Source organism: Salmo trutta, chromosome 1 (genome assembly GCF_901001165.1).
Source record: "Salmo trutta chromosome 1, fSalTru1.1, whole genome shotgun sequence".
Lineage (NCBI taxonomy): Eukaryota > Metazoa > Chordata > Actinopteri > Salmoniformes > Salmonidae > Salmo > Salmo trutta.
This window is the reverse complement of record NC_042957.1, coordinates 37133608-37159920: the sequence shown is the minus strand read 5'-3', so window position 1 is coordinate 37159920 and position 26313 is coordinate 37133608. Positions and strand designations below refer to the sequence as shown.

The window sequence follows — 26313 nt, the reverse complement described above, 5'->3', positions numbered from 1 at the left end:
GTTAGTCAATGCAGAACATTTCAAGAACTTTGAAAGTGTCTTCAAGTGCAGTCGCAAAAACCATCAAGCGCTAAGATGAATATGGCTCTCATGAGGACCGCCACAGGGAAGACCGAGTTACCAGCCTCAGATATTGCAGCCCAAATAAATGCTTCAGAGTTCAAGTAACACACATCTCAACATCAACTGTTCAGAGGACACTGAATCAGACCTTCATGGTCGAATTGCTGTAAAGAAACCACTACTAAAAAGGACACCAATAAGAGACTTGCTTAGGCCAAGATACGAGCAATTTACATTTTTTTAGGCTCCCCGGTGGTGCAGAGGCTTAAGGCACTGCATTTCAATGCTTGAGGGGTCAATACAGACCCTGGTTCGATTCCAGGCTGAATCACAACCTGTCGTGATTGGGAGTCCCATAGGGCAGCGCACAATTGGCCCAGCATCGTCCGGGTTAGAGTCTGGCCGGGGTAGGCCGTCATTGTAAATAACCATTGGTTTTTAACTGACTTGCCTGGTTAAATAAAAAGTTAGACCGGTAGAAAGCTGGTGGTTCCAACCGCCGTGTTTTCGTGAGACGCAGAGTAGGTGAACGGATGATCTCCGCATGTGGTTCCCACCGTAAAGCATGGAGGTGGTGTGATGGTGCTTTGGTGGTGACACTGTCAGTGATTTATTTAGAATTCAAGGCACACTTAACAAGCATGGCTACCACAGCATTCTGCAGCGATACGCCATGCCATCTGGTTTGGGCTTAGTGGGGCTATCATTTGTTTTTCAATAGGACACTGACCCAACACACCTCCAAGCTGTGTAAGGGCTATTTGACCAAGAAGGAGAGTGATGGAGTGCTGCATCAGATGACCTGGCCTCCACAATCACCCTACCTCAACCCAATTGAGATTGTTTGGGTTAAGTTGGACCACAAAGGGAAGGAAAAGAGCCCATAAGTGCTCAGCATGTGGGAACTCCTTCAAGCATTCCAAGTGAAGCTGGTTGAGAGAGTACCAAGAGTGTGCAAAGCTGGTGTCAAAACTTTTGACTGGTACTGTACATAAACTTTCTTTATAGACTAAAAAAAATAAAAATAATGGTTTTACATTACATTCAGTCATCTAACAGACACACTCATCCAGAGCAACCAGGGTCAAGCGCCCCGCCCAAGGGCACATCAACATATCTCCCGCCAACTCAAATCGGGGACCCGAACCAGCGACCTCCCCACAGTTACCCCACGAGCTGCTCCCAACCAACCTGTGAACCCCCCTCCCCACGAAGTCTTGAATCTTGCATCATTTTATGTATCAATTCATAACACCATGGAATGGGTACATAAAAATCTCTTCCCAGCTATTTTGCACTGCTGTCAACATCCTGGTCCTCAAATTACAAACGGGTATACTTTCCTATTTATGCCATTTTTGTTCCTCCGCTAGTTTTGATCCTTTATATTTGGCAGACAGACCAGTTCCCTACCTCCTCCCGCTGCCACCTGTCGCCTCCATTTCTGGGGTAATGCCCCATTTCACTGACAAAAATAAAACCATCTAGTGTTCAGCAAAATAACAATGTCAAATACAGGTAGCCTAGTAAAATAATTAACATCCAATCACATTAACCATTACACTTGTGCAGACATTTTAGAAACAGGACAATAAGACAAATAAGCCACAGGAGTTTGAGAGAAAATAAAGACATTGTTCGAGTAGTACGACATGTATAAAAGCAACAGATACCATTAATAAGAAGGGGCTAGAAGCGTCTTATATGGTGAGCTACCGAGTGGCTAGGACAGGCAAGCCCCATACTATTGTGGAGGACTTCATTCTTCCTGCTGCAGCGGATATGGCTGGGACAACGCTGGGGGAAAAGGCCCAAAACACTATACAGACACCGCCTTCATCAAATACTGTTTCGACGCATCAGTGACATGGCAGGAGATGCTTTGAAACAATTACTGCTTTGCATACAAGCCAGTGAATTATATGAGTTATAGCTGGATGAGTCAGACGTGGTGGGCCTGGCACAGCTCCTGCTATATGTCCGTTACGTTTATGGGGGGGATCAATTAAGGAAGACATCCTCTTCTGCAAACCAGGACAATGTGAGAGATTATTTTGAAAAGTACTGGACAGCTTTGTGACATCAAATGGCCTTTGGTGGTCAAGATGTCGGTATCTGTACTGATGGCGCAAAAGCAAAGACAGGAAGACATAGTGGAGAGGTAATGCATGTGCAAGCAGTTGCTCCCGACGCCACTTGATAACCACCGCACTTCTAGGATTACAGGGACTCTCCAAAACTAGATTCAATGTGCGGGACAAAATCGAGGCTATGATTAAGAAGTTGGAGCTCTTTTCTGTCTGCATTAACAAGGACAACACACAGGTCTTTCCATCATTATATGATTTGTGTGCAAATGAACTCAAGCTTACAGACAATGTCAAATGTGATATAGCGAAGCACCTGAGTGAGCTGGGTGCGCAATTACGCAGGTACTTTCCCGAAAGGGACGACACAAACTGGATTCGTTATCCCTTTCATGCCCTGCCTCCAGTCCACTTACCGATATCTGAACAAGAGAGCCTCATCGAAATTGCAACAAGCGGTTCCGTGAAAATTTCATTTAAAATCAGAAGCCACTGCCAAATTTCTGGATAAGGCTGCGCTCAGAGTTTCTAGCCTTGGCAAATCGTGCTGTTAAGACACTGATGCCCTTTGCAACCACATACCTATGTGAGTGGATTCTTGGCCCTCACTGGCATAAACTAAATACAGGCACAGACTGTGTGGAAAATTATTTAACCTGTTGGGGCTAGGGGGCAGTATTGAGAATTTTGGAAAAAATATGTGCCCATTTTTAACTGCCTCCTACACCAACTCAGAAGCTAGAATATGCATATTATTGTTCAGGTTTGGATAGAAAACACTGAATTTTCTAAAACTGTTTGAATGGTGTCTGTAAGTATAACAGAACTCATATGGCAGTCAAAACCCTGAGACAAATTCTGACAGGAAGTGGATACCTGATGTGTTGAATTACCTTTAAGCCTATGCCATTGAAACACACAGGGGCTTATTAATCGTTGAGCACATCCTATGGCTTCCACTAGATGTCACCAGTCTTTACAAAGTGGTTTGAATCTTCTACTGTGAGATCTGACCGAACAAGAGCCTTGGAACGGTGGTGGCCGATAAGACTCTGGCGCGCGAGTTCATGTTGGGTACTCTCGTTCCAATACGTTTTAAAAGAGAATGCAATCGTCCGCCTTGAATATTATTCATGTTCTGGTTGAAAAAGGCACTAATGATTTATGCTATACAACGTTTGACATGTTTGAACGAACGTAAATATTTTTTTCCCCCTCTTTCATGAAGACAAGTCCGGCGGGCATAGTTCATGTGCTAACGACACGGAGCTTTTTGGACATAAATTATGAGCTGTTTCGAACAAAACTACATTTGTTATGGACCTGGGATTCCTGGAAGTGACATCCGATGAAGAGAATCAAAGGTAATGGATTATTTACATAGTATTTTCGATTTTAGAGCTCTCCAACATTGCGGTTAGTCTGTATCGCAAAGCGTATTTTTCTGGGCGCAGTGCTCAGATTATTGCAAAGTGTGATTTCCCAGTAAGGTTATTTTTAAATCTGGCAATCCGGTTGCGTTCAAGAGATGTAAATCTATAATTCTTTGAATGACAATATAATATTTTACCAATGTTTTCGAATAGTAATTATTTAATTTGTTGTGCTGATTGACTGGCGGTATTGGAGGGAAAAGATTTCCTCAACACCAACGCCATAGTAAAACGCTGTTTTTGGATATAAATATGAACTTGATAGAACAAAAAATGCATGTATTGTCTAACATAATGTCCTAGGAGTGTCATCTGATGGAGATTGTCAAAGGTTAGTGCATAATTTTAGCTGGTTTTCTGCTTTTGGTGACGCGTGTCTTTGCATTGACAAAACATTACACAGCTATTTTCAATGTACTGTCCTAACATAATCTAACTTTATGCTTTCGCCGTAAAGCCTTTTTGAAATCGGACAACGTGGTTAGAGTAAGGAGATGTTTATCTTTCAAAGGGTGTAAGATAGTTGTATGTTTGAGAAATTTGAATTATGACATTTAATTGTTTTCAAATTTGGCGCTCTTGATATTTCACCTGTTGTTGATAGGGTGTACCAGGGGTGGGACGCTTGCGTCCCACATAGCCCATATTAAGACAGAGACTCGCTCCAATAGAATCCAACATTGCAGAGTTATGTGCATCCTTTCAAGCACACCTTCCTCATTAATCTGGGTTGAGTTATTCACAATTTTTGATGAACCAATAAGGTTTTATATGTAAGATGGCTAAATAAAGAGCAAAATTATAGATTATTAGTGCCCTGGTCCTATAAAAGCTTTGTCACTTCTCACATGCCGGGTTGTGACAAAAACACACTCATTGTTACATTTCTTAAACATATCGTATAGTGTGCAGGCTTACAATGGCAAAATATAATAATAAAAACATTTGAGAGTGCGCTGACCCTGGTGCTAAAGGTGTTACGCAGCTGGAGGTTGAACGTTTGAAGGGGTACGGGACTATAAAAAGTTTGGGAACCACTGCTGTAATCAATTGGTTGTAAATTCCAATTTACAATATAATTTACACTGAACTGAAATTAAAACATGTAAAGTGTTCTTCCCAATTTATGAGGTGAAATGAAAGATCCCAGAAATATTCCATATGCACAAAAAGCTAATTTCTTTCAAATTTGGGGGGGGGGGGGGCTTAGGAGTATTTCTGTCTGTAATAAAGCCCTTTTGTGGGGGGAAAACCTAATTCTGATTGGGTGGGTCTATGCCCTCCCAGGCATACCCATGGCTGCGCCCCTTCCCAGTTATATGAAATCCATAGATTAGCGCCTAATGAATGTATTTTAATTGACTGATTTCCTTCTATGAACTGTAACTCTGTAAAGTCTAAAATTGTTGCATATTGCGATTATATTTTTGTTCAGTAGAAAAACAAAAATACTATAGTCAACCAGTACATTTGCGTTCAACCATAAAATGTAATATTTATTTTAAAAAATTGTGGGGTATGAAATTGAAATTCTAACCAGCTCTGCATTGCTTGGTTGAAAAAGGTTTCATTTTCAATTAATCGAAAATGTGACATGGCAATCTGCACAAAGGCAAAAAGGCCATTTTCAAAACAAGGAATAAGCTTTTCTTAGTTATCTACTTGAGAACCATTTCGGGTTCAAGTAAAACATTTGTATAAGTAAAGCTTTTACAGAGGTGTATGCATGCTTTATATGGTCTGGTTTAACATCCCAGATCAAGTTCTTGCCCATATGATTTGAAAAACGAATCTGCAGTAGGCACCGCCAAAAGTACATTTTTGTATTTAACCAGGTAGGCTAGTTGAGAACAAGTTCTCATTTGCAACTGCAACTTGGCAAAGATAAAGCAAAGCAGTTCGACACAAACAACAGAGTTACACATGGAATAAACAAACATACAATCAATAATACAGTAGAAAAATCTATATACAGCATGTGCAAATGAGGTAGGATAAGAGGTAAAGCAATAAATAGGCCATGTGGCAAAGTAACTACAATATAGCAATTAAAACACTGGAATGGTAGAATGTGCAGAAGATGAATATGCACAGAGATACTGGGGTGCAAAGGAGCAAGATATATAAATAAATAAATAAATAAATAAAATACAGTATGGGGATGAGGTAGTTGGATGGGCTATTTACAGATGAGCAATGTACAGGTGCAGTGATCTGTGAGCTGCTCTGACAGCTGGTGCTTAAAGCTAGTGAGGGAGGTAAGATTTTACAGTTCATTCCAGTCCTTGGCAGCAGAGAACTGGAAGGAAAGGTGGCCAAAGGATGAATTGGCTTTGGGGGTGACCAGTGAGATATACCTGCTGGAGCACGTGCTACGGGTGGGTGCTGCTATGGTGACCAGTGAGCTGAGAAGGTTTACCTAGCAGAGACTTATAGATGACCTGGAGCCAGTGGGTTTGGCGACGAGTATGAAGCAAGGGCCAGCCAACGAGCGTGTACAGGTCGCAGTGGTGGGTAGTGTATGGGGCTTTGGTGACAAAACGGATGGCACTGTGATAGACTGCATCCAGTTTATTGAGTAGAGTGTTGGAGGCTATTTTGTAAATGACGTCGCCAAAGTCAAGGATCGGTAGGATGGTCAGTTTTACAAGGGTATGTTTGGCAGCATGAGTGAAGGATGCTTTGTTGCGAAATAGGAAGCCGATTCTAGATTTAATTTTGGATTGGAGGTGTTTAATGTGAGTCTGGAAGGAGAGTTTACAGTCTAACCAGACACCTAGGTATTTGTAGTTGTCTACATATTCTAAGTCAGAACCATCCAGAGTAGCGATGCTGGACGGGCAGCGATCGGTTGAAGAGCATGCATTTAGTTTTACTTGCATGTAAGAGCAGTTGGAGGCCACGGAAGGAGTGTTGTATGGCATTGAAGCTCATCTGGAGGTTAGTTAACAGTGTCCAAAGAAGGGCCAGAGGTATACAGAATGGTGTCGTCTGAGTAGAGCTGGATCAGAGAATCACCAGCAGCAAGAGAGACATCATTGATGCATATAGAGAAGAGTCGGCCCGAGAATTGAACCCTGTGGCAACCCAGAGGTCCGGACAACAGGCCCTCCAATTTGACATACTGAACTCTAGCAGAGAAGTAGTTGGTGAACCAGGCAAGGCAATCATTTGAGAAACCAAGGCTGTCGAGTCTGCCAATAAGAATGTTGTGATTGACAGAGTCGAAAGTCTTAGCCAGGTCGATGAATATGGCTGCACAGTAAAGTCTCTTATCGATGGCGGTTATGATATCGTTTAGGACCTTGAGCGAGGCTGAGGTCCACCCATGACCAGCTCTGAAACCAGATTGCACAGCGGAAAAGGTACGGTGGGATTTGAAATGGTCTGTGATCTGTTTGTTAACTTGGCTTTCAAAGACCTCAGAAAGGCAGGGTAGGATAGATATATGTCTGTAACAGTTTGGGTCTAGAGTGTCTCCCCCTTTGAAGAGGGGGATGACCGCAGCAACTTTCCCATCTATGGGAATCTCAGACGATACGAAAGAGGTTGAACAGGCTAGTAATAGGGGTTGCAACAATTGCGGCAGATAATTTTAGAAAGATAGGGTCTAGATTGTCTAGCCCGGCTGATTTGTAGGGGTCCAGATTTTGCAACTCTCAGAACATCAGCTATCTGGATTTGGGTGAAGGAGAAGTGGGGGAGGTTTGGGCGAGTTGCTGTGGGGAGCGCAGGGCTGTTGACCGGGGAAGGGGTAGCCAGGTGGAAAGCATCTGTTGAAAAATAATGCTTACTGAAATTCTCAATTATAGTGGATTTATCAGTGTTTCCTAGCCTCAGTGCAGTGGGCAGCTGGGAGGAGGTGCTCTTATTCTCCATGGACTTTACAGTGTCCCAGAACTTTGAGTTTGTGCTACAGGATGCAAATTTCTGCTTGAAAAAGCTAGCCTTAGCTTTCCTAACTGCCTGTGTATATTTGTGCCTAACTTCCCTGAAAAGTTGCATATCACAGGGGCTGTTCGATTGCTAATGCAGAACGCCACAAGATGTTTTTGTGCTGGTCAAGGGCAGTCAGGTCTGGAGAGAACCAAGGGCTATATCTGTTCCTGGATAATAAAAAAAAAATTATGGGGCATGCTTATTTAAGATGGTGAGGAAGGCACTTTTAAAGAATAACCAGGCATCCTCTACTGACGGAATGAGGTCAATATCCTTCCAGGATACTCGGGCCAGGTCAATTAGAAAGGCCTGCTCGCTGAAGTGTTTTAGGGAGCGTTTGACAGTGATGAGGGGTGGTCGTTTGACCGCAGACCCATTAATGAGTAAACTGATATGACTAAGGAGTTAAATCAGATACCCGTCTCTTTATGGAAAAATGTATTTACCTCTCCATGTTGCAGGATCTAGTCCATTTTTACTAGTTTTCTATTGAAATTCTTTGTGGAGCACTCATCTATATATTTTGTGAAAGGAATACCAAGTATATCTACTTCACCATCAGCCCACTTTATATTTTTTTTATCCAATACGTAATATGGTACACTTATAATTAGGTTTTTGTCCAGAGAGGCCAGAAAAGTTACCTAGATCTTCAATGAGAAATTGCAGCTTGCGGACTTCTTTTAAAACTTGTCAACTTTGTTTTTAAACCTTGGATTTCTAATCCTGTTATTTGATCTGATTTTAATAGCCAGCATTTCGACAGCCATAATGAAAAGATATGGTGACAGTGTGTAATTTTAAATGAAGAGACCTGCTCAAAAAGCAGCAGCAACGTAATTACATACCACACTGTATTTGAGCTCTGCTTAGTGTGTATTAATTTCCGTGTGTAGTCTAGCAAACCCATTTAGATACATCTATGAATTACTTAATTCATTTATGCAAGCGATCAATAAGCAAGGCAACAGGACCCAGGCAAAATAGGCTTTAGTTTAGAGAATTGAGGTGACAACCCTAAGGTCACCACTTTTTTTTTTTTACCAGGTAAGTTGACTGAGAACACATTCATTTACAGTAACGACCTGGGGAATGGTTACAGACGGTGGGGTGACTGAGCCAATTGTAACCACTGTGACCTTTGTAAACAGAATCTGTATGAAGCGAGTATGAACTAGGGAGGTGCGGGTTGTTTCTGTGCAGGGCTCGAGTCTTCACACTTAACTGAGCAATAAGCAAGTGTGTTATGGCAAAACAGAAAAGGGGTCATTCCTGGACAGGGTTTGGAGTCTGACCTTGACAAAGTTGTAGAAGAGGTTGACCCTCTCCTCCAAGGGCTTCTCCAGGTCCTCGCTGAGGGTCAGGTTCTTAGCGTGCGTGCTGATCTCCTCCATCCTGCGCTGCTGGGCCTCCTCAGTCGTCTCCTCCGCCCAGTCCTCGTCATCGTCATCTCGGTCCTAGAGCATATCCATTAGATTTGAGTTATACAGCGCTATTGAAAATAAGACAGATCAGTGTTACACAGTGGAAACTATTCCAATGAGGCTGTATGCTACAGAGAAACAAGACCAATGGGATAGAATGGAGACTGGGGTTGGGTTTCATTCCAGACAGTTGTCCCCTCCCATCTACTCTCGTTCACTCCCCTTCATGGCTCCGAGACAATTGGTTAAGTGTAATAAACAGCTCTACCTAGATCGTGCCATAAAGCTTTCACCTATCCAGTTATATCAGATCTGTGAAGGAGAGTGAACAAAGGCAGAGGGATGGGAATAAAAATCATGAACCATAATGTAGTCATGACTGTCCTGTAAGGATCACAATGGGTCAGATCAGCCTGGCAATGTCTGACAATAAGCAGACCCTCTCCCACCCCTTAGGTAAATGTATGTAATAGGTAAAGACCTTAAGAGTTTAATTCGGGAGATGGTAACGCTTTAAAACAACTTCATCCGTGGTGCCCCAAATCATAACAAGTTAATTGTGACATGATTCATTTAAAATCGGGTAACAATTAAACATAGTGGTTTAAATAAATAGTCCGATTAATGAAAGTAAAGTCACAACAATGTCAACGGTTAGGCAACTAGGCCTTGCAAGACAAGTCTCCAGGTCAAGGTCTGTCAAGCGCAACCTTCACGCCGGTCAAGCAAAATCGAGCGCACCTGAAGTTTACAACAAAGTATTTGACAGAGGTCTGGCTGGCACTGGGAGATGAAGTGCTTGTACTCACCACAGCATCGGGGGCGTCTATGTCATTGTGGTTTGCGGCTTCGCCATCACTGGAGCTGTTCTCCTTGTCCTTCTTCTTGCTCTTCTTCTCCTTCTTCTTGGCAGACCCAGTGTCCTCTGTTTGCAGACAGAGAGATGACGGCAGTCAGGATAGAAGCTATTATTACAATCTTTCCTCCATTCCTTGTGTTTCTCAGACATTTACCCAGCAGGAGAAGCAGTGTTTTTTTAGTGTAGTTAATTCAATAAACCCATGGAGCATTCAAATGATTTCTGGCAGTGTTAAAAACCACTGGGAGAGCAGATGCTGCCCTCAGAATACTCCAATGCTCAGTGCTGCTCATCTTTGACTATGACAATGACTCATGTAAATTCACCCTGCACATTGACACCCTTAATACACCACTTAACGTGACTCACCTAATGCCTTTATAAGTTGCTTGTGTATAGCAACATAAAAAGAATGGCTGTGTTCACGTGTGCATTAAAATGAAGGCTATAGTGTGTCCGGGGTTGTCTTTAAACCAAGGCCACATTGAACAACCTCAGACTGAACAAACCTGTACAGTATATTCTGAAATTTCCTGACTTTGCAAGAAAACATTAGTATATTAAATGAATGGAATTTTCAGAATGTCCATGCTGGAATGCATGTCTGACAAAGCAGTTTTCCTGAAAGAAATAAAAGGCTTCTGTCCAGTTGCATACATACTTTACAATTCCCTGCTTTTCTCAGGCATTCCCAGAGCATGCATAAACCCTGTTTGTTGCTGGTCTGGCGCACCTGGTGGATTCCTGAGGATGAACGTGCAGAGCTTGTGTCGTGTGTCCAGCATGCCCCTGTAGCCGCAGGCCTTGCAGGAGTTCCCAATGGTTTGTTTCTTGGCGTTGATGTGCTGGAGGAACGTGATACATAAAAATTACAATAACATTTTCAGTACAGCCTTAGGGCCAAAGCCTAAGTTATACCCTTTGCAGTAGGCAAAGGAGTAACTACAATAAGATATGCAAAATGGCAATCCTGTGTAGTTGCGTCGCAAAAGTAGGCAGACGTGTGCAGCCCCAAAATTATAAAAACAAGTACGCATGATTTCCATTTTGAGTAGCTAATTGCGTTCTTGCAGCTATAAAAATGCCTTTGTGACCATAAATTATGTTTAATTTCATCTCCTAAACATAATGGTGCATCATTACGTGCCAGCTGCATGGACCTAGATTAAGCACAGCCCAGGACTAAAAAGTAGACTCAACCGAGCCTTGGCTTAAACTACATGTAACAAAAATATTAAAAAAGGTGTAGGTCCCATATTTCATGAGCTGAAATAGGAAGATCCCAGAAATGTTCTATACACAAAAAGCTTACTTCTCAAATTTGTTCACATCCCTGTTAGTGAGCAATTCTCCTTTGTCACAATAACTCATCCACCTGACAGGTGTGGCATATCAAGAACATGATCATTATCATTACATGATCATAATCAGGGCCCAAAATGAACACCCGCCACATGCAGGTAGATTCTGGCTGGTAAGAGGTCCATTTCACCAGCCACATTGGCGGGTGGTCAGGGCTCCGCATTTCACTCGTATTTGTCAATAAAAAAAAAGTCCAGTATGATCATATTTATGGTAAAATAAATGCTGCAGTAGCTGTTTAAAGTATTTCTGCCGTTTTGTTTCATAGCTGGTAAATTAAAGCACAAAGGCAAAAATCGATGAATTATATAAAATTGCCTATCCCACCTTGAGCTACAACACTGCCTGGCGGGGGTTGTGCGCACTTGAAGAGCAGAGTAAAATATACATTTTTTTAAGCATAGGCATACAAGTTCATCTTATTTACTTTAAACAAAAGTTGGTAACACTACATGACACCCAGTGTCAAAACACATGACGCTGTCATAACCTGTCATGACATTTAGTTAGACCGGTTGTGACTTCAGTTACCTGATGTGGAATAGAGTTCCATGTAGTCATGGCTCTATGTAGTACTGTGCACCTCCCATTGTCTGTTCTGGACTTGGGGATTGTGAAGAGACCTCCGGTGGCATGTCTTGTGGGGTATGCATGGGTGTCCGAGCTGTGTGCTAGTAGTTTAAACAAACATCTGGGTATATTCAGCTTGTCAACACCCCTTACAAAAACAAGTAATGAAGACGTCAAATCACTCTTCCACTTTGTGCCATGAGAGACTTGACATGCATGCCATTAATGCTAGCTCTGTGTACATCCAAGGGACAGCCGTGCTACCCTGTTCTGAGCCAACTGCAATTTTCCCAAGTCCCTCTGTCGCACCTGACCACACGACTGAACAGTAGTCCAGGTGAGACAAAACCAGGGCCTGTAGGACCTGCCTTGTTGATTGTGTTAAGCATACAGAGCAGTACTTTATTATGGACAGACTTCTCCCCAGCTTTGCTACTGTTGTAACAATATGTTTTGACCATGACAGTTTACAATCCAGAGTTACTCCATGCAGTTTAGTCATCTCAACTTGCTCAATTTCCACATCATTCATTACAAGATGTAGTTGAGGTTTAGGGTTTAGTGAATGATTTGTCACAATGCTTTTGGAAATATTTAGGACCAACTTATTGCTTGCTACCCATTCCGAAACTAACTGCAGCTCTTTGTTAAGTGTTGCAGTCATTTCAGTCTCTGTAGTAGCTGATGTGTATAGTGTTGAGTCATCCACACACAGACACAGTGGCCTTACTCCAAGCCAGTGGCATATCGTTAGTAAAGATTGTAAAAAGCAAGGGGCCTAAACAGCTACCCTGGAGAACTTCTGATTTTACCTGGATTATGTTTGAGATGCTGCCATTAAAGAACACCCTCTGTGTAGGCGGTGGAATGCCCTAACACATACGTTATTCCAGCAGCAGGCTATGATCGATAATGTCAAAAGCTGCACTGAAGTCTAACAAGACAGCCCCCACAATCATTTTATCAATTTCTTTTAGCCAGTCAGTCATTTTTGTAAGTGCCGTGCTTGTTGAGAGTCCTTCCCTATGAGTGCGGAAAGTCTGTTGTCAATTTGTTAACTATGAAATAGCATTGTATCTAGTCAAACACAATTCTTTCTGGAAGTTTACTAAGGGTTGGTACCAGTTAAGGGAGCTTTACTATTCTTGGGTAGCTGAATGACTTTAGCTTCCCTCCAGGTCTGAGGGCACACACTTTCTAGTAGGCTTAGATTGAAGATGTGGCAAATAGGAGTGGCAATATCATTAGCTATTATCCTCAGTAATTTTCCATCCAGATTGTCAGACCCCAGTGGCTTGTCATTGTTGAAAGACAATTTTTTCACCTCTTCCACTTCAGAATTTATAAGTACAATTGTCTTTCATAATTTGGTCAGATAAATAAATTGCTGACACCACAGCCAAGTATGTTGCTGGCATGTCATCCCTAAGTTTGCTTATCGTGCCAATGAAAACATCTTAAAAGTAGTTGGCAACATCAGAGTTGTGTGATAAATGAGCCACCTGGATTCAATGAATGATAGCGCCAAGTTGGCTTTTTCCCCCTCAATGTCATTTAAGGTGCTCCAAAGCTTTTTACTATCATTCTTTATATCGTTTGTTTCATAGTATAGTTTATTTTTTATTTAGCATAGTAACATTTCTTAAATTTGCAGTACTTGTTTGCCATAATTTGCCTTATCCCTCTAAACCATACCATTTTTCAATTCATCAATCCAAGGGGATTTAACAGTTCAGTTATTTTCATAATGGGTTCGTGCTTATTAGTAACTGGAATAAGCAATTTCATAAAATGTGTCAAGCACAGCATCTAGTTGCTCATCATGACACACACCCAACATGCATCTACCACAATGCTTTGTTGCTGATGAATGAAGGAGCAGGACAAGGACCCTCTGACTGATAAGGTAATGTACAGTGCGTTTGGAAAATATTCAGACACCTTGACTTTTTCCACATTATTCTAAAATGTGTTAAATAAAGTTCTCAATCTACATACAATAACAAAGCAAAAACTGTTTTATTTAATTCGCAAACATTTCTAATCCTAACACCTTATTTACATACAGTACCAGTTTGGACACCTACTCATTCAAGTTATTTTGTTCAAAGACTCAAGGCACAATATTTTTTTTATAATATACCATGTTAGTCCTTACTAGTAATACACATAACCAAAATGACGGACACCTGCTCGTCGAACATCTCATTCCAAAAATCACTGGCATTAATATGGAGTTGCCCACCTTTGCTGCCATGACAGCCTCCACTCTTCAGGGAAGGCTTTCCACTAGATATTGGAACATTACTGTTGCCACAAAGTTGGAAGCACAGAATCTTCTAGAATGTCAGTGTATGCTGTAGCGTTAAGATTCCCCTTAATTCGAACTAAGGGACCTAGCCAGAACCATGAAAAACAGCCCCAGACCATTATTCCTCCTCCACCAAAAATTGACAGTATGCTTTTGGGCAGGTAGTGTTCTTCTTGCATCCACCAAATCCAGATCCGTACGTCGGACTGCCAGATGGCGAGTGTGATTCATCACTCCAGAGAACGCATTTCCACTGCTCCAGTCCAATGGCGCCGAGTTTCACGCCACTCCAGCCAATGCTTGGCATTGCGCATCGTGATCTTAAGCGGCTGCTCAACCATGGAAACCCATTTCATGAAGCTCCAGATGAACAGTTCTTGTTCGTATTTTGCATCCAGAAGATGTTCGGAACTCAGTAGTGAGTGTCGCAACCAAGAGCAAATGATTGAAGCGCTACGCACTCGTCAATCCTGTTCTGTGAGCTTGTGTGGCCTTCCACTTCACGGCTGAGCCATTGTTGCTCCTAGATGTTTCAACTTCACAATAACAGCACTTACAGTAGACTGGGGAAGCTCTAGCAGGGAAGAAATTAACAAATTCACTTGATGGAAAGGTGGCATCCTAGGACAGTGCCACACTGAAAGGCACTGAGCTCTTCAGTACAGGCCATTCTACTGCCAATGTTTGTCTACGGAGATTGCATGGCTGTGTGCTCAATTTTACAGTGTACATTTGTTTTAGAAACAAACAGAAGGCGCAAATATTTTTTTTGGGGGGGGGGGGGGGGACTAAACAGTATAAAATCAGGGGTGTCAAACGCATTCTAAGGAGGGCCTAGTGTCTGCAGGTTAAGACAACCAGGTGAGGGGAGTTCTTTACTAATTAGTGACCTTAATTCAGCAATCAAGTACAAGGGAGGAGCAAAACCGTGCAGCCACTCTGCCCTCCGTGGAATGAGTTTGACATGTGGTATAAGTGGAGAAGGCTCCTTTGAAAAATCACTTAATTTACGTGGTGCCACCTTAGGGTCATGAACTACTCAGAACATTAATTATTACAATATATTATTTTAATACCACCAAAGTCATAAATATATTTTTTCCATATCACCCAGCCCCATTTGTGGGTATTATGGTTGTGGAAGACATTTAGCCTCGGTAGGCTAAAACCTCACAAGCCTTAAATTCATTCCATTATTGCTGACTGTTAGAAATGCAGTGTAATTGACCTTCACATTTTACAACAAAGCTTATTTAGAGAAAACATCACGATATCGTGAATCGTCCATAATTATGAAAGAAAATGATTTTTTGGCCATATCATCCAGCCCTACCTCTAACCCTGGCAATATGACTGGTAAACTCAAGGGCACTTGCAACAGCTGCCTGCATTTCCATGGTAATGTAAAATCTTCATTCAAATGACGTGGCCCATACAATGGAATGTATATTTTGTAATGTCAGTTGAATCAACAAATATTGACGTGTTCACTTCCTGCTATATCTATAGCAGGAGATGCAGTCAGGAGCAAGGAAAATGCGCATCAAATATATAATTTTCCCCCCCGAAAAGGTTACTATGGAGAACGTGGTCATTTGACTAGTTAATTACTTTAATCCAAATTCCATGACAGTCACAGCCCTACTCGACAGCAAAACATATTTCTATTCAGCTCTTTGACAACGTCAATGAAATAACTACGGATGCACCCATATGACATTAGGCCGACAACTGATATTTTCCTTGTCAAAACAAGTGACACCGATAATTGACATTTAATTTTAGCAGCCTTAAGCATTCTAGTAGTTAAATAAAACCTCACTGTCAACTGTGTTTATTTTCAGCAAACTAAACATGAGTAAATATTTGTATGAACATAAGATTCAAGAACTGAAACAAACTGAACAAGTTCCACAGACATGTGACTAACAGAAATGGAATAATGTGTCCCTGAACAAAGGGAAGGGGGGGGGGTCAAAATCAAAATTTGTGGCCACCATCTGCATTAAGTACTGCAGTGCATCTCCTTCTCATGGACTGCACCAGATTTGCCAGTTCTTGCTGTGAGATGTTACCCCACTCCTCCACCAAGCAAGTTCCCGGACATTTCTGGCAGGAATGGCCCTAGCCCTCACCCGCCGATCCAACAGGTCCCAGATGTGCTCAATGGGATTGAGATCCGGGCTCGTCGCTGGCCATGGCAGAACACTGACATTCCTGTCTTGCAGGAAATCACGCACAGAACAAGCAGTATGGCTGGTGGCATTGTCATGCTGGAGGGTCATGTCAGGATGAGCCTGCAGGAAGGGTACCACATGAGGGAGGATGTCTTCCCTGTAACGCACAGCGTTGAGATTGCAGGCAATGACAACAAGCTCAGTCCGATGATGCTGCGACACACCGCCCCAGACGATGACAGACCCTCTACCTCCAAATTGGTCCCGCTCCAGAGTACAGGCCTTGGCGTAATGCTCATTCCTTCGATGATAAACGCAAATCTGACCATCACCCCTAGTGAGACGAGCACTTTTTGGCAGTCCTGTCTGGTCCAGCGATGGTGGGTTTGTGCCCATAGGCGACGTTGCCAGTGATGTCTGGTGAGGACCTGCCTTACAACAGGCCTACAAGCCTTCAGTCCAGCCTCTCCCAGCCTATTGAGGACAGTCTGTGCACTGGAGGGATGGTGCGTTCCTGGTGTAACTTGGGCAGTTGTTGTCATCCTGTACCTGTCCCGCAGGCGTGATGTACAGATCCTGTGCAGGTGTTGTTACACATGGTCTGACATTGTGAGGACGATCAGCTGTCCATCCGGTCTCCCTGTAGCGCTGTCTCAGGCGTCTCACAGTACGGACATTGCAGTTTATTGCCCTGGCCACATCTGCAGTCCTCATGCCTCCTTGCAGAATGCCTAAGGCACATTCACACAGATGAGCAGCGACCCTAGGCATCTTTCTTTTGGTGTTTTTCAGAGTCAGTAGAAAGGCCTCTTTAGTGTCCTAAGTTTTCATAACTGATTTTTATTGCCTACAGTCTATAAGCTGTTAGGGTCTTAACGACCGTTCCACAGGTGCATGTTCATTAATTGTTTATTGAACAAGCATGGGAAACTGCGTTTAAACCCTAAACAATGATAAACTGGGAAGTTATTTGGATTTTTACTATTATCTTTGAAAGACAGGGTCCTGAAAAAGGGACGTTTCTTTTTTTGCTGAGTTTACTTGAACACACACTAAAAAGTTGGCATTTACGTAAGTCCCCATTACCAGAAAAACACCAAAACCTATTTATTTCACTTACTGTGCTGTTTTGTTGTTCAGTGTCAACCAGGATTTCCTCATACATGTCAAGCAGTGAAGTTTCAGCTCTGTCTCTCTTTTTCCTCGGTGCGCACTGTCACTGTGTCCGTTTCCATCTTGTCCAGCTGTGTCTAACATTTCACATAAACCCTGTTTCTTGTCTGCATCGAAGTAGCGGTCGTTGTACCTAGCATCAAGCATGGTGGCAACACAGTAGAGGCTCAGAGAAAATGCCACCGACTCGCTTGTTCACAGCCTCTAGTAGAGTACTTTTCCAAGTTAACCCGACGGTCTGTGTTGGCATTTTTGTTGAGCAGGCGTTTCAATGCCATGACACGGTATCACGTCTGCTGCAAACGCAGTTGAGCTTATTTCTCCAGTCAGTTGTTTGAATGGAGCTAGGAGTGTTCATGCTTCAAACATATTCTCCAATGCCATTGAAATGACAGCAGCAGTATGAGAACCAGCACATTAATGAGCATGCGATACGGATTTCCTCAGTACGAAATCCTTGTCGACCCACTGTGCTGTTGAGTCTAACACTCATGGGGCTGACGTCGCTGGGCCAAATGTGTACAGGTGTTCGACCAGTCGGCGAAAACTAAACATCCACGACAGAACGGTTGTTTGTTAAGGGCAATGAATTCCATTATCTTGGTATTAATGGATTTCGCCTTTGTCTCGCTGAAATTCTCTTACTCTTTCAAATGACTTTTCGATCCACACAGCACATTGTGGACTAGGTTAGGAATGCTGTGTTGCACATGTAGCGCTATATTGTACGTGGCGTCATTACGTCATCTACCTAAGTTATAGGTATGTACGTCAGCTTTGACATCGGTTTTGCACATCAGCGTTAAACTAGACAATCGGGCTGATGCCGGCATTTTTAGCTAATATCGAGCGATTCCGATGTGCTTACTGATATATTGTGCATCCCTAGACATAACACTTAACTAAACACAGTTTGGGCCGGCCCCAGTTATCCAATGAAAGCTGTGGAATGAGTCACTGTGCACATTTCATTCCATCCAGTCATTTGTAACGGCACTGCCGCATAGATATTAAATCGGCGAAAAACAGAATCCCCCTGGCTGCACGGATCGACGACAGTGCTGACATTATTAGAATAGAAACCTGCCCAGTCAATGAAAACATGGCATAAACAGAGGGTGGGGTATAGGGGTAGCGAGTTCACCCCTCCCTTCCTCACTGTATAGACAACACAGGCTAACAGGCCAGAGGATGCCAAGCCCAGGAGACAAGGCTGTTTCAATGAAAAACTGAGCTAATGCCAAATGGAACCTCAACCATGTGACCCTGCTGCTACAAACAGTGGATTTATTATTTAAAAACGAAGGAGGCCGGTCAGTACTGGTTGGATATAGGAAATAAGTATTGTCAAAAGCCAAAATGGATTGATAGTGAAGAGCTGGCATTCCCACCCCTTTCAAGTGATAGCAGAGGGTGGGTCGGTTTTCAATTAGACCTTTTCCAGAATCTGACAAAAGGTGGACAGGGGAAAGGAAAAGCTTTCCGGACTATTTACCAGGTCGGTTTCGGGATTGTCGCACTCAGGACACAGCACAAACTTGCGGATGAATCCGTCCAGCATGTCCTGCAGCTTGTTCGCCTCGTGGGACCCATTGACGATGAAGCGGTCGTTTTTGGCGTCAAACTGGGTCTGAGCACCCAACTCACAACCAAAAAATTTGGTGGGATCTGGACAGGGAGAACGAGAAAGACATCGTTTGAGTTTAGCTATGTTTAAAGCCTTCCTATCCGCATCATAGGTTTTGGAGAGTGGGTTATATGTTCTTCTAATATTCATAGCCAATAGGCTCTTCACCTTTCCTAAAGACAAAAGGGGGTCCACCACATCAAGATGATTCCTGCTCCCATGCCATCAGTGTTGTAGATCAGGCTACATGCCACAATCCAAAATGAATGCAAAAGTGCCATATAATTTGATTCACTTTGAGTTGAGGCATTCACTTTGAGCCCAATCTACACAACTAATGTGGACTCATCTTGTCAGACTACTTGAGGCCTGAAAACATCCAACTATGATTTGAGTGTGAAGTCCCCTTTCATACTATCTTTACAGGTGACTGGGCACAATGGAGAGGCCAGGGAAAGAGCGCAATTTACAAGTACTGACAAATATTCCAAACTGTTCACAATCACAACCTTGTGAAATGGATGCCAATTTAGTGGGTCAGACCAGTGCCCAACAGGCACTGAGCTGGGGAAGGGGGTATACTCACACGTGGGAGGCCTATTCAGAGACTTGGCAACGTCGGTCATGTTGACTATGACAGTCTTTATCCCATTCCCCTTGCCTTCCACCTGGAGGATGGGGGGGGGACATCTTTCAAACTGTTTCACAGTGGTCACATTCTAACAGCGTAAATACCTTTCCACTCAATGTGCCAACTAAGATGCTCCTCATGTGCAAGACGAACGCCCAAAGGCAGAGGGGGTTCACTTTCATTTAAGTACAACATTTGAGAAAAATCACATTAAATCTAAGCATCTTTGAGTGGAAAGTATTTCTTGTAAAGTCTTTCAGAGGGAACATTTATTTCAGTGTTGTTTCAAGAACAAGTTTCCCCTCAGGCTATACATGGCCTTCCCTTGAGCAATTAAATGGATTGGTTAGGTCTCCGCCATAGTGACTTCAATGCATTTCAGTGCTCAATGAGGAAGAGACAAGGGAATGAAGCTCTGTGACCATTGGGACATCCCTCGGCCCCCCGACACTAGTTGAGCTCTGGACACTGAACAACCCCTCATGATGACCACCACACTGTTCAAGGTAAAGGTTCCCCATAACCACAGGTCTAGGATCAGATCCTGACCCCCAAATCCTAAATATGAGGGGGATGACTGACTCCAGACAACCACAACCCGTACTCACCTTGGCGATTATACGGGGCATCTTGTAGCGGTAGAACTGGTCCAACACGCTGCGGTTGACGTTAACAGACATGATGGCTGGCCGCGGGCTTTATCAGTACGACAGGAAGATCTTGGACTGAAAATTTTTGGTATCCTCTGTCTGGCGAAGAGGGGATGACATAAACGACTGGAAGAGGGTTCGGGCTCGGACATGAAAAAGGTCTTGCCACTGAGGCTGCAAGTGCCGCGCTTGTAGGCTAAGTTCCCCGCACACAGGTTCCAACAGCTGCGCAACAGCTCTGAGAAGAGAGGGGAAGACTTAAAATCGATGGAAGGCATTACAGGAAAGAATGAATGTTAGTATAAAGTATGATTGGACATTGCTTTCTCGTGTCAGACTGGCACAAGACACGAGTCCCTAGGCCCTATGGGCTTCCCACCCTTGCATAAGGTCACTTATGTCACCTGCTAAATGGCAGTGCACATGCATTTACATTTGTTGTATCCCATTATACTGGTTATTACTGAAAGACTCATTACTTCATTTCTAAACTTGAGAAGTACGAATAGGCCTAATTGTCAAATCAGACCAATAATCATTAAAGTCCCTTGGCAGGTTGACAGTCACCACAATGTACAAGATCACATTTGCAGAGTAATAACTAGTCCACATACAGTGGTGTAATGTGGTCAGGTATGCCATTGCAGCTTCCTACCTATGTAACACTAAACATGTGGCAAATGCACAGGAGAATTCCAGAAACATATTGCATATAAATCATCCAAAAGCACAGTGGACTAAAAATAAATTAAGACAACCAGCACATGTTAATTGCACCATTGCTACGAAAACATTAATTGTCAATATAGCTAACACATCACTATAAATCATCACACATGTAATGTAGCCGATAATTGGGTTTGACATAAAAACACACCAGGCCTCAATTGTGCAATGAGCAATGTGCTGCAGAGTGCGTCATACAGTGAAGCAGTGCGCGGGGGAGAAAGACGCCATCTTTGGTCCACATAGGAGGCGCATTCACTATACAAACAGGTTTGAAATAAATTAAATACGTACTGACACAGAGCAGTAGGGATTAAAGTATAAGTGAGGTTAAAATACCTTTCCCATCCGTCGCTCCTTTCGTCCGGGTACTCACCGTTTTCGCAAAACAAAGACATAAACACACCGCTGGTCGCCCAGGCAGAGACGCAATAAAGTGTTGTGAGGATGAGCAGTAATGTTGTAGTGGAGACCGAGCCGCACTGCAACGGTGCCGAAAGAGTAGTCCGACTTTACGATGGGGGGGGAGCCCACAAAGAAAACTCGAGACGCCCAAAAATGGGGTATCTGTAACGAACAATCAAACAAGTACTAGAACTTATAAAATGACAGCGAAAGCTGACATCAGTACTGTAGTAATAATAGCTAGCAACGAATATGCATAGAAAAGCTGGCAACAGTATTAACGTTAGCTACCTAAAAAGGATTCAAGTTGATCTGCTCTGTTACGTTTGAACATTTGCAGATTAATAGAAATCTGTAATCTAGCTAGCCAACTTGATTTTAAAACTTGCTTGGACTCACCTCCAGAACGTTCTCACATAGGTGCTTGCAACGCCACAATAATGTGCTGTCAATCTACACGAGCTCCGCCACTATTCCCGCCCATTTTGACGACGTCATCAAATCAGCGAACTTTAGCGACATTAGCGGCTCCTTAAAGTATGGGTAAACATGTTCTACTAACATAGACCACATCATGTCGTTTCCGACGGGAGGCAAGTGGGCCAAGTAGGCATGGCTGGTTGTCTACTTGAAAGGCCAACCAATCAGAATTTGGGTTTAATACTTTTTATGGAAAAGTTTGATCTTATATGGAGAGAGAGATTTCCGAGCCGACATATCATTCACTTGGAGTAACAAAACAGGTTCCAGACAATCCAGAATAGATTTTTGGCTTATATCCAAATGTATCGATAGTGAGTGTGTTACTCAAATATTTGTACTACTCCCCTCACAGACCATAGGGCCATTTACATTGATATCAAAATATTTACCCCTGATACTAACCTTGGTAGAGCATCCTACTGGAAGCTAAATAGCTCGTTATTAAATAATGATATAGTTAAGTTTGAGTTAAAGATCTGCTTTCACACTTTTGGGAAAGGGCTTGTGAAGAAAAATCTTATTGCAAGAATTGGGAACTCTTTAAATTTGAGGTGTCCAAATAACTTAGAAAATATGGTATTAATGTTGCTAAGACCAGAAGAGCTGAGGAGGAAAAGGTGATCATTATTAAGATAACTTCCCTTTCTCAGAGGTCCCCAGCCGGCCTCTCAGGGGAGGAGAAGATGAAACTGATTGAGTTACAAAATAAACGGGATAATATATATAGATTAAAAGCTGAAGGAGCCTTTATTAGATCTAGGAAAAAATGTATTGAGGAGGGACAACGAAATTCACCCTATTTCTATTTCTTTAGACTTGAGAAATTTCAATGTACAAATAACACTATCCATAAGTTAAACATTGATGGTGTTATTACAGATGACCAAAAATGAATCGCTAAATACTGTAGAAATGTTTACAGAAAATTGTATAGCTCTACGTACTGTCAGGAATCCACAGATATGTTTTATGACTCACTGCATAATGTTCACTCTATCAGTGAAATAGAATCTAAACAGTGTGATGAACCCATCAAAGTTGAAGAGATTATAGAGTCTATCAAACATCTAAAGAACAATAAATCACCAGGTGGAATTACATCAGAATTTTACAAATTATTTTCTGAACAAGTAGCTCCCTTCCAATAGGAAGTCTTTTTAGAGAGTATTAAAAACAATGTTCTCCCTCCTACAATGAGTCAGGGGTTAATAACACTGATACATAAGCCTTAAAACCTGTTTGGGATAGGGGGCAGTATTGAGAATTTTGGAAAAAATATGTGCCCATTTTTAACTGCCTCCTACACCAACTCAGAAGAATATGCATATTATTGTTCAGGTTTGGATAGAAAACACTCTGAATTTTCTAAAACTGTTTGAATGGTGTCTGTGAGTATAACAGAACTCCTATGGCAGGCAAAAACCTGACAAGGTTTCATGCAGGAAGTACCCTGTCTGACAAGGAGTCGTGCGTCTTGCATCTGTTTATTGAAAAGTAAGGATCTTAGCTGTAACGTGACAATTCCCAGGGCTCCGATAGGCTCTCAGAACCCGGGAAATACCTGGAGGTTGACGAGGCAGCCTCAGGCTGAAACACATTATCGCCTTTGGTAAGTGGCGGATCAGAGGACCTTTGAATGAGGCGCGTGCACGATTCGCTCCTGAGGAGAAATTTAATTCGGCTGTTTAGACTCAATGCATATTCCCGGTCGGAATATTATCGCTTTTCTATGAGATAAATGGCATAAAAATTGGTTTTAAACAGCGGTTGACATGCTTCGAAGTACGGTAATGGAATATTTAGACATTTTTTGTCACGCCAATGCGCCATGCGCAAGACCGTGATGTTGCATTCTGATAGTGTCTAGAACTCACGAACAAAACGTTGCTGTTTGGATATAACGATGGATTATTTGGGACCAAACCAACATTTGTTATTGAAGTAGAAGTCCTGGCAGTGTATTCTGACGAAGAACAAGCAAGGTAAGAACATTTTTCTTATAGGAAATGTGATTTTGGTGGAGGCTGACCTGGGTGGGTGTCTAAATAGCTAGTCCTGTGATGCCGGGCTATGTACTTAGATTATTGCAAAATGTGCTTCATCCGAAAAGCTATTTTAAAATCGGACATATCGAGTGCATAGAGGAGTAATGTATCTATAATTCTTAAAATAATTGTTATGCTTTTTGTGAACGTTTATCGTGAGTAATTTAGCAAACTGTTAGTAAATTCCCCGGAAGTTTGCGGGGGTTATGCTTTTTCTGAACGTCACATGCTAATGTAAAAAGCTGTTTTTTGATATAAATATGAACTTGATTGAACAGACATGCATGTATTGTATAACACAATGTCCTAGGTGTGTCATCTGATGAAGATCATAAAAGGTTAGTGCTGCATTTAGCTGTGGTTTGGGTTTATGTGACATGATATGCTAGCTTGAAAAATGGGTGTCTGATTATTTCTGGCTGGGCACTCTGCTGACATAATCTGATGTTTTGCTTTCGTTGTAAAGCCTTTTTGAAATCGGACAGTGGGGTTAGATTAACGAGATTCTTGTCTTTAAATAGCTGTAAAATAGTCATATGTTTGAGAAATTGAAGTAATAGTATTTCTAACGATTCAAAAATCGCGCCACTGGATTTCAGTGGCTGTTACGTAGGTGGGACGAGTTCGTCCCACATGCGCCAGAGAGGTTAAAAGGAAGTGCTGCGCATCAATAACTGGCGTCCAATGTCTTCTTAATAATGACTATAAGATATTAGCCTTACTACTTGCAAAAATAATTAAAGAAGTCCTGGATGCAATCATTGATGAAACACAGTCTGGCTTTATGAGGAACAGACATATTTCTAACAATATCAGACTAGTATTAGACATACTAGACTACTCAGACCTAATAACCGAGGATAGCTTCATATTATTTTTAGATTTTTATAAAGCACTTGACACAGTAGAGCATCAGTTCCTCTTCCACTCCCTTGAGAGACTTGGCTTTGGGGATTTTTTCTGTAAGGCCTTAAGACTCTCTATACAAATGGTAACAGCTCTATCAAATTGAAATATGGCACCTCACCTAGATTTGAGTTAAAGAGAGGAATTAGGCAAGGTTGTCCTATCTCTCCGTACCTGTTTTTATTAATCACCCAACGTCTTAGAAATTCTTTAAATAATAGTCCTGTACAAGGTATTTCCATAGCCGGTAAAGAAATTATTATAAGCCAGCTGGCTGACGATACTACACTTTTTCTGAAAGACGCTAACCAAATCCCATATCGATCAATGTGATACAATCCTTTTCCAAAGCGTCTGGTCTATATCTTAACTTTAATAAATGTGAACTCATGGCTGTCAAAGATTTGTGGCACCTTCATATTATGGTATTCCAGTAAAATAATAATTTACATATTTAGGCATAACCATTACAAAGGATCAGAAGTCTAGAGGCTTACTAAATTTTAACCCTCTTATTAAAAAAAACAGAAGAAGCTAAATCTGTCACGAGCGTCTAGGACCAGTAGATATGTGAAATCAGGAGCAGGAGACAGAGGGCCGGAGCAACTGAGTTTTAATAAGAAATACCAGTCGTAATAGCCGTTGGGCACAGGGCGTGTGGCGAAGTCCGCCAGGAGAAAACACTTTTCTCAATAAAAACAAAGAAGCGCACTGAAAAAACAAACAGCGCGCGGGGCGCAGCCCGGCAATATAATGACTTCTTAATCGGATACAATACAACTGTCCTTCGTGAACAAATGAACAATCCCGCACGAGAACCCCAACTGAAAATACACATTAAATAACCCCCCACTAATGACAAACACAAAACAGGTGCGGGATAGACAGACAAAACCAACAGACACAGAAACAACGATCGGTGGCAGCTAATAGGCCGGCAACGACGACCGGCGAGCGCCGCCCGACCGAGGAGGGGCGCCACCTTCGTTAGATACTGTGACAGTACCCCTCCCCTGACGCGCGGCTCCAGCCGCGCGCCGACGCCGGCCTCGGGGACGGCCCGGAGGGCGAGGCGCCGACGGTGGAATTCTTGTAGCATCGGTGGATCTAGAATGTCCGCCGCCGGAACCCAGCACCTCTCCTCCGGACCGTACCCCTCCCAGTCCACGAGGTACTGCAGGCCCCCTACCCGACGTCGGGAGTCCAGGATGGTTCGGACTGTGTACGCCGGGGCCCCCCCGATGTCCAGGGGGGGCGGGGGGACCTCCAGCACCTCATCGTCCTGTAGTGGACCAGCTACCACCGGCCTGAGGAGAGACACATGAAACGAGGGGTTAATGCGGTAATATGTAGGGAGTTGTAACCTGTAACACACCTCGTTTATCCTCCTCAGGACTTTGAACGGCCCCACAAACCGCGGACCCAGCTTCCGGCAGGGCAGG

The 26313-nt window shown here is 42.7% G+C and overlaps 1 protein-coding gene across 2 annotated transcripts in view; it reads right to left on the bottom strand.

Moving 5' to 3' along the window:
* Nucleotides 1–21930, bottom strand: part of LOC115195387 (eukaryotic translation initiation factor 5) — a 31688-nt gene extending 9758 nt beyond the window's left edge. The window contains exons 1-8 of one of the 2 annotated variants that reach the window (XM_029755196.1): nucleotides 21837–21930; nucleotides 21372–21599; nucleotides 20265–20544; nucleotides 19612–19693; nucleotides 18894–19066; nucleotides 10539–10650; nucleotides 9756–9871; nucleotides 8818–8979 (exon numbers count right to left, since the gene is read on the bottom strand). In XM_029755196.1, the coding sequence (XP_029611056.1) occupies nucleotides 8818–8979; nucleotides 9756–9871; nucleotides 10539–10650; nucleotides 18894–19066; nucleotides 19612–19693; nucleotides 20265–20336 (717 nt within the window). In that variant the 5' untranslated portion in view covers nucleotides 20337–20544; nucleotides 21372–21599; nucleotides 21837–21930. The remainder of the gene's footprint in view (nucleotides 1–8817; nucleotides 8980–9755; nucleotides 9872–10538; nucleotides 10651–18893; nucleotides 19067–19611; nucleotides 19694–20264; nucleotides 20545–21371; nucleotides 21600–21836) is intronic. The other variant, XM_029755205.1, reaches the window with a different exon arrangement.
* Nucleotides 21931–26313: the final 4383 nt, after the last annotated feature.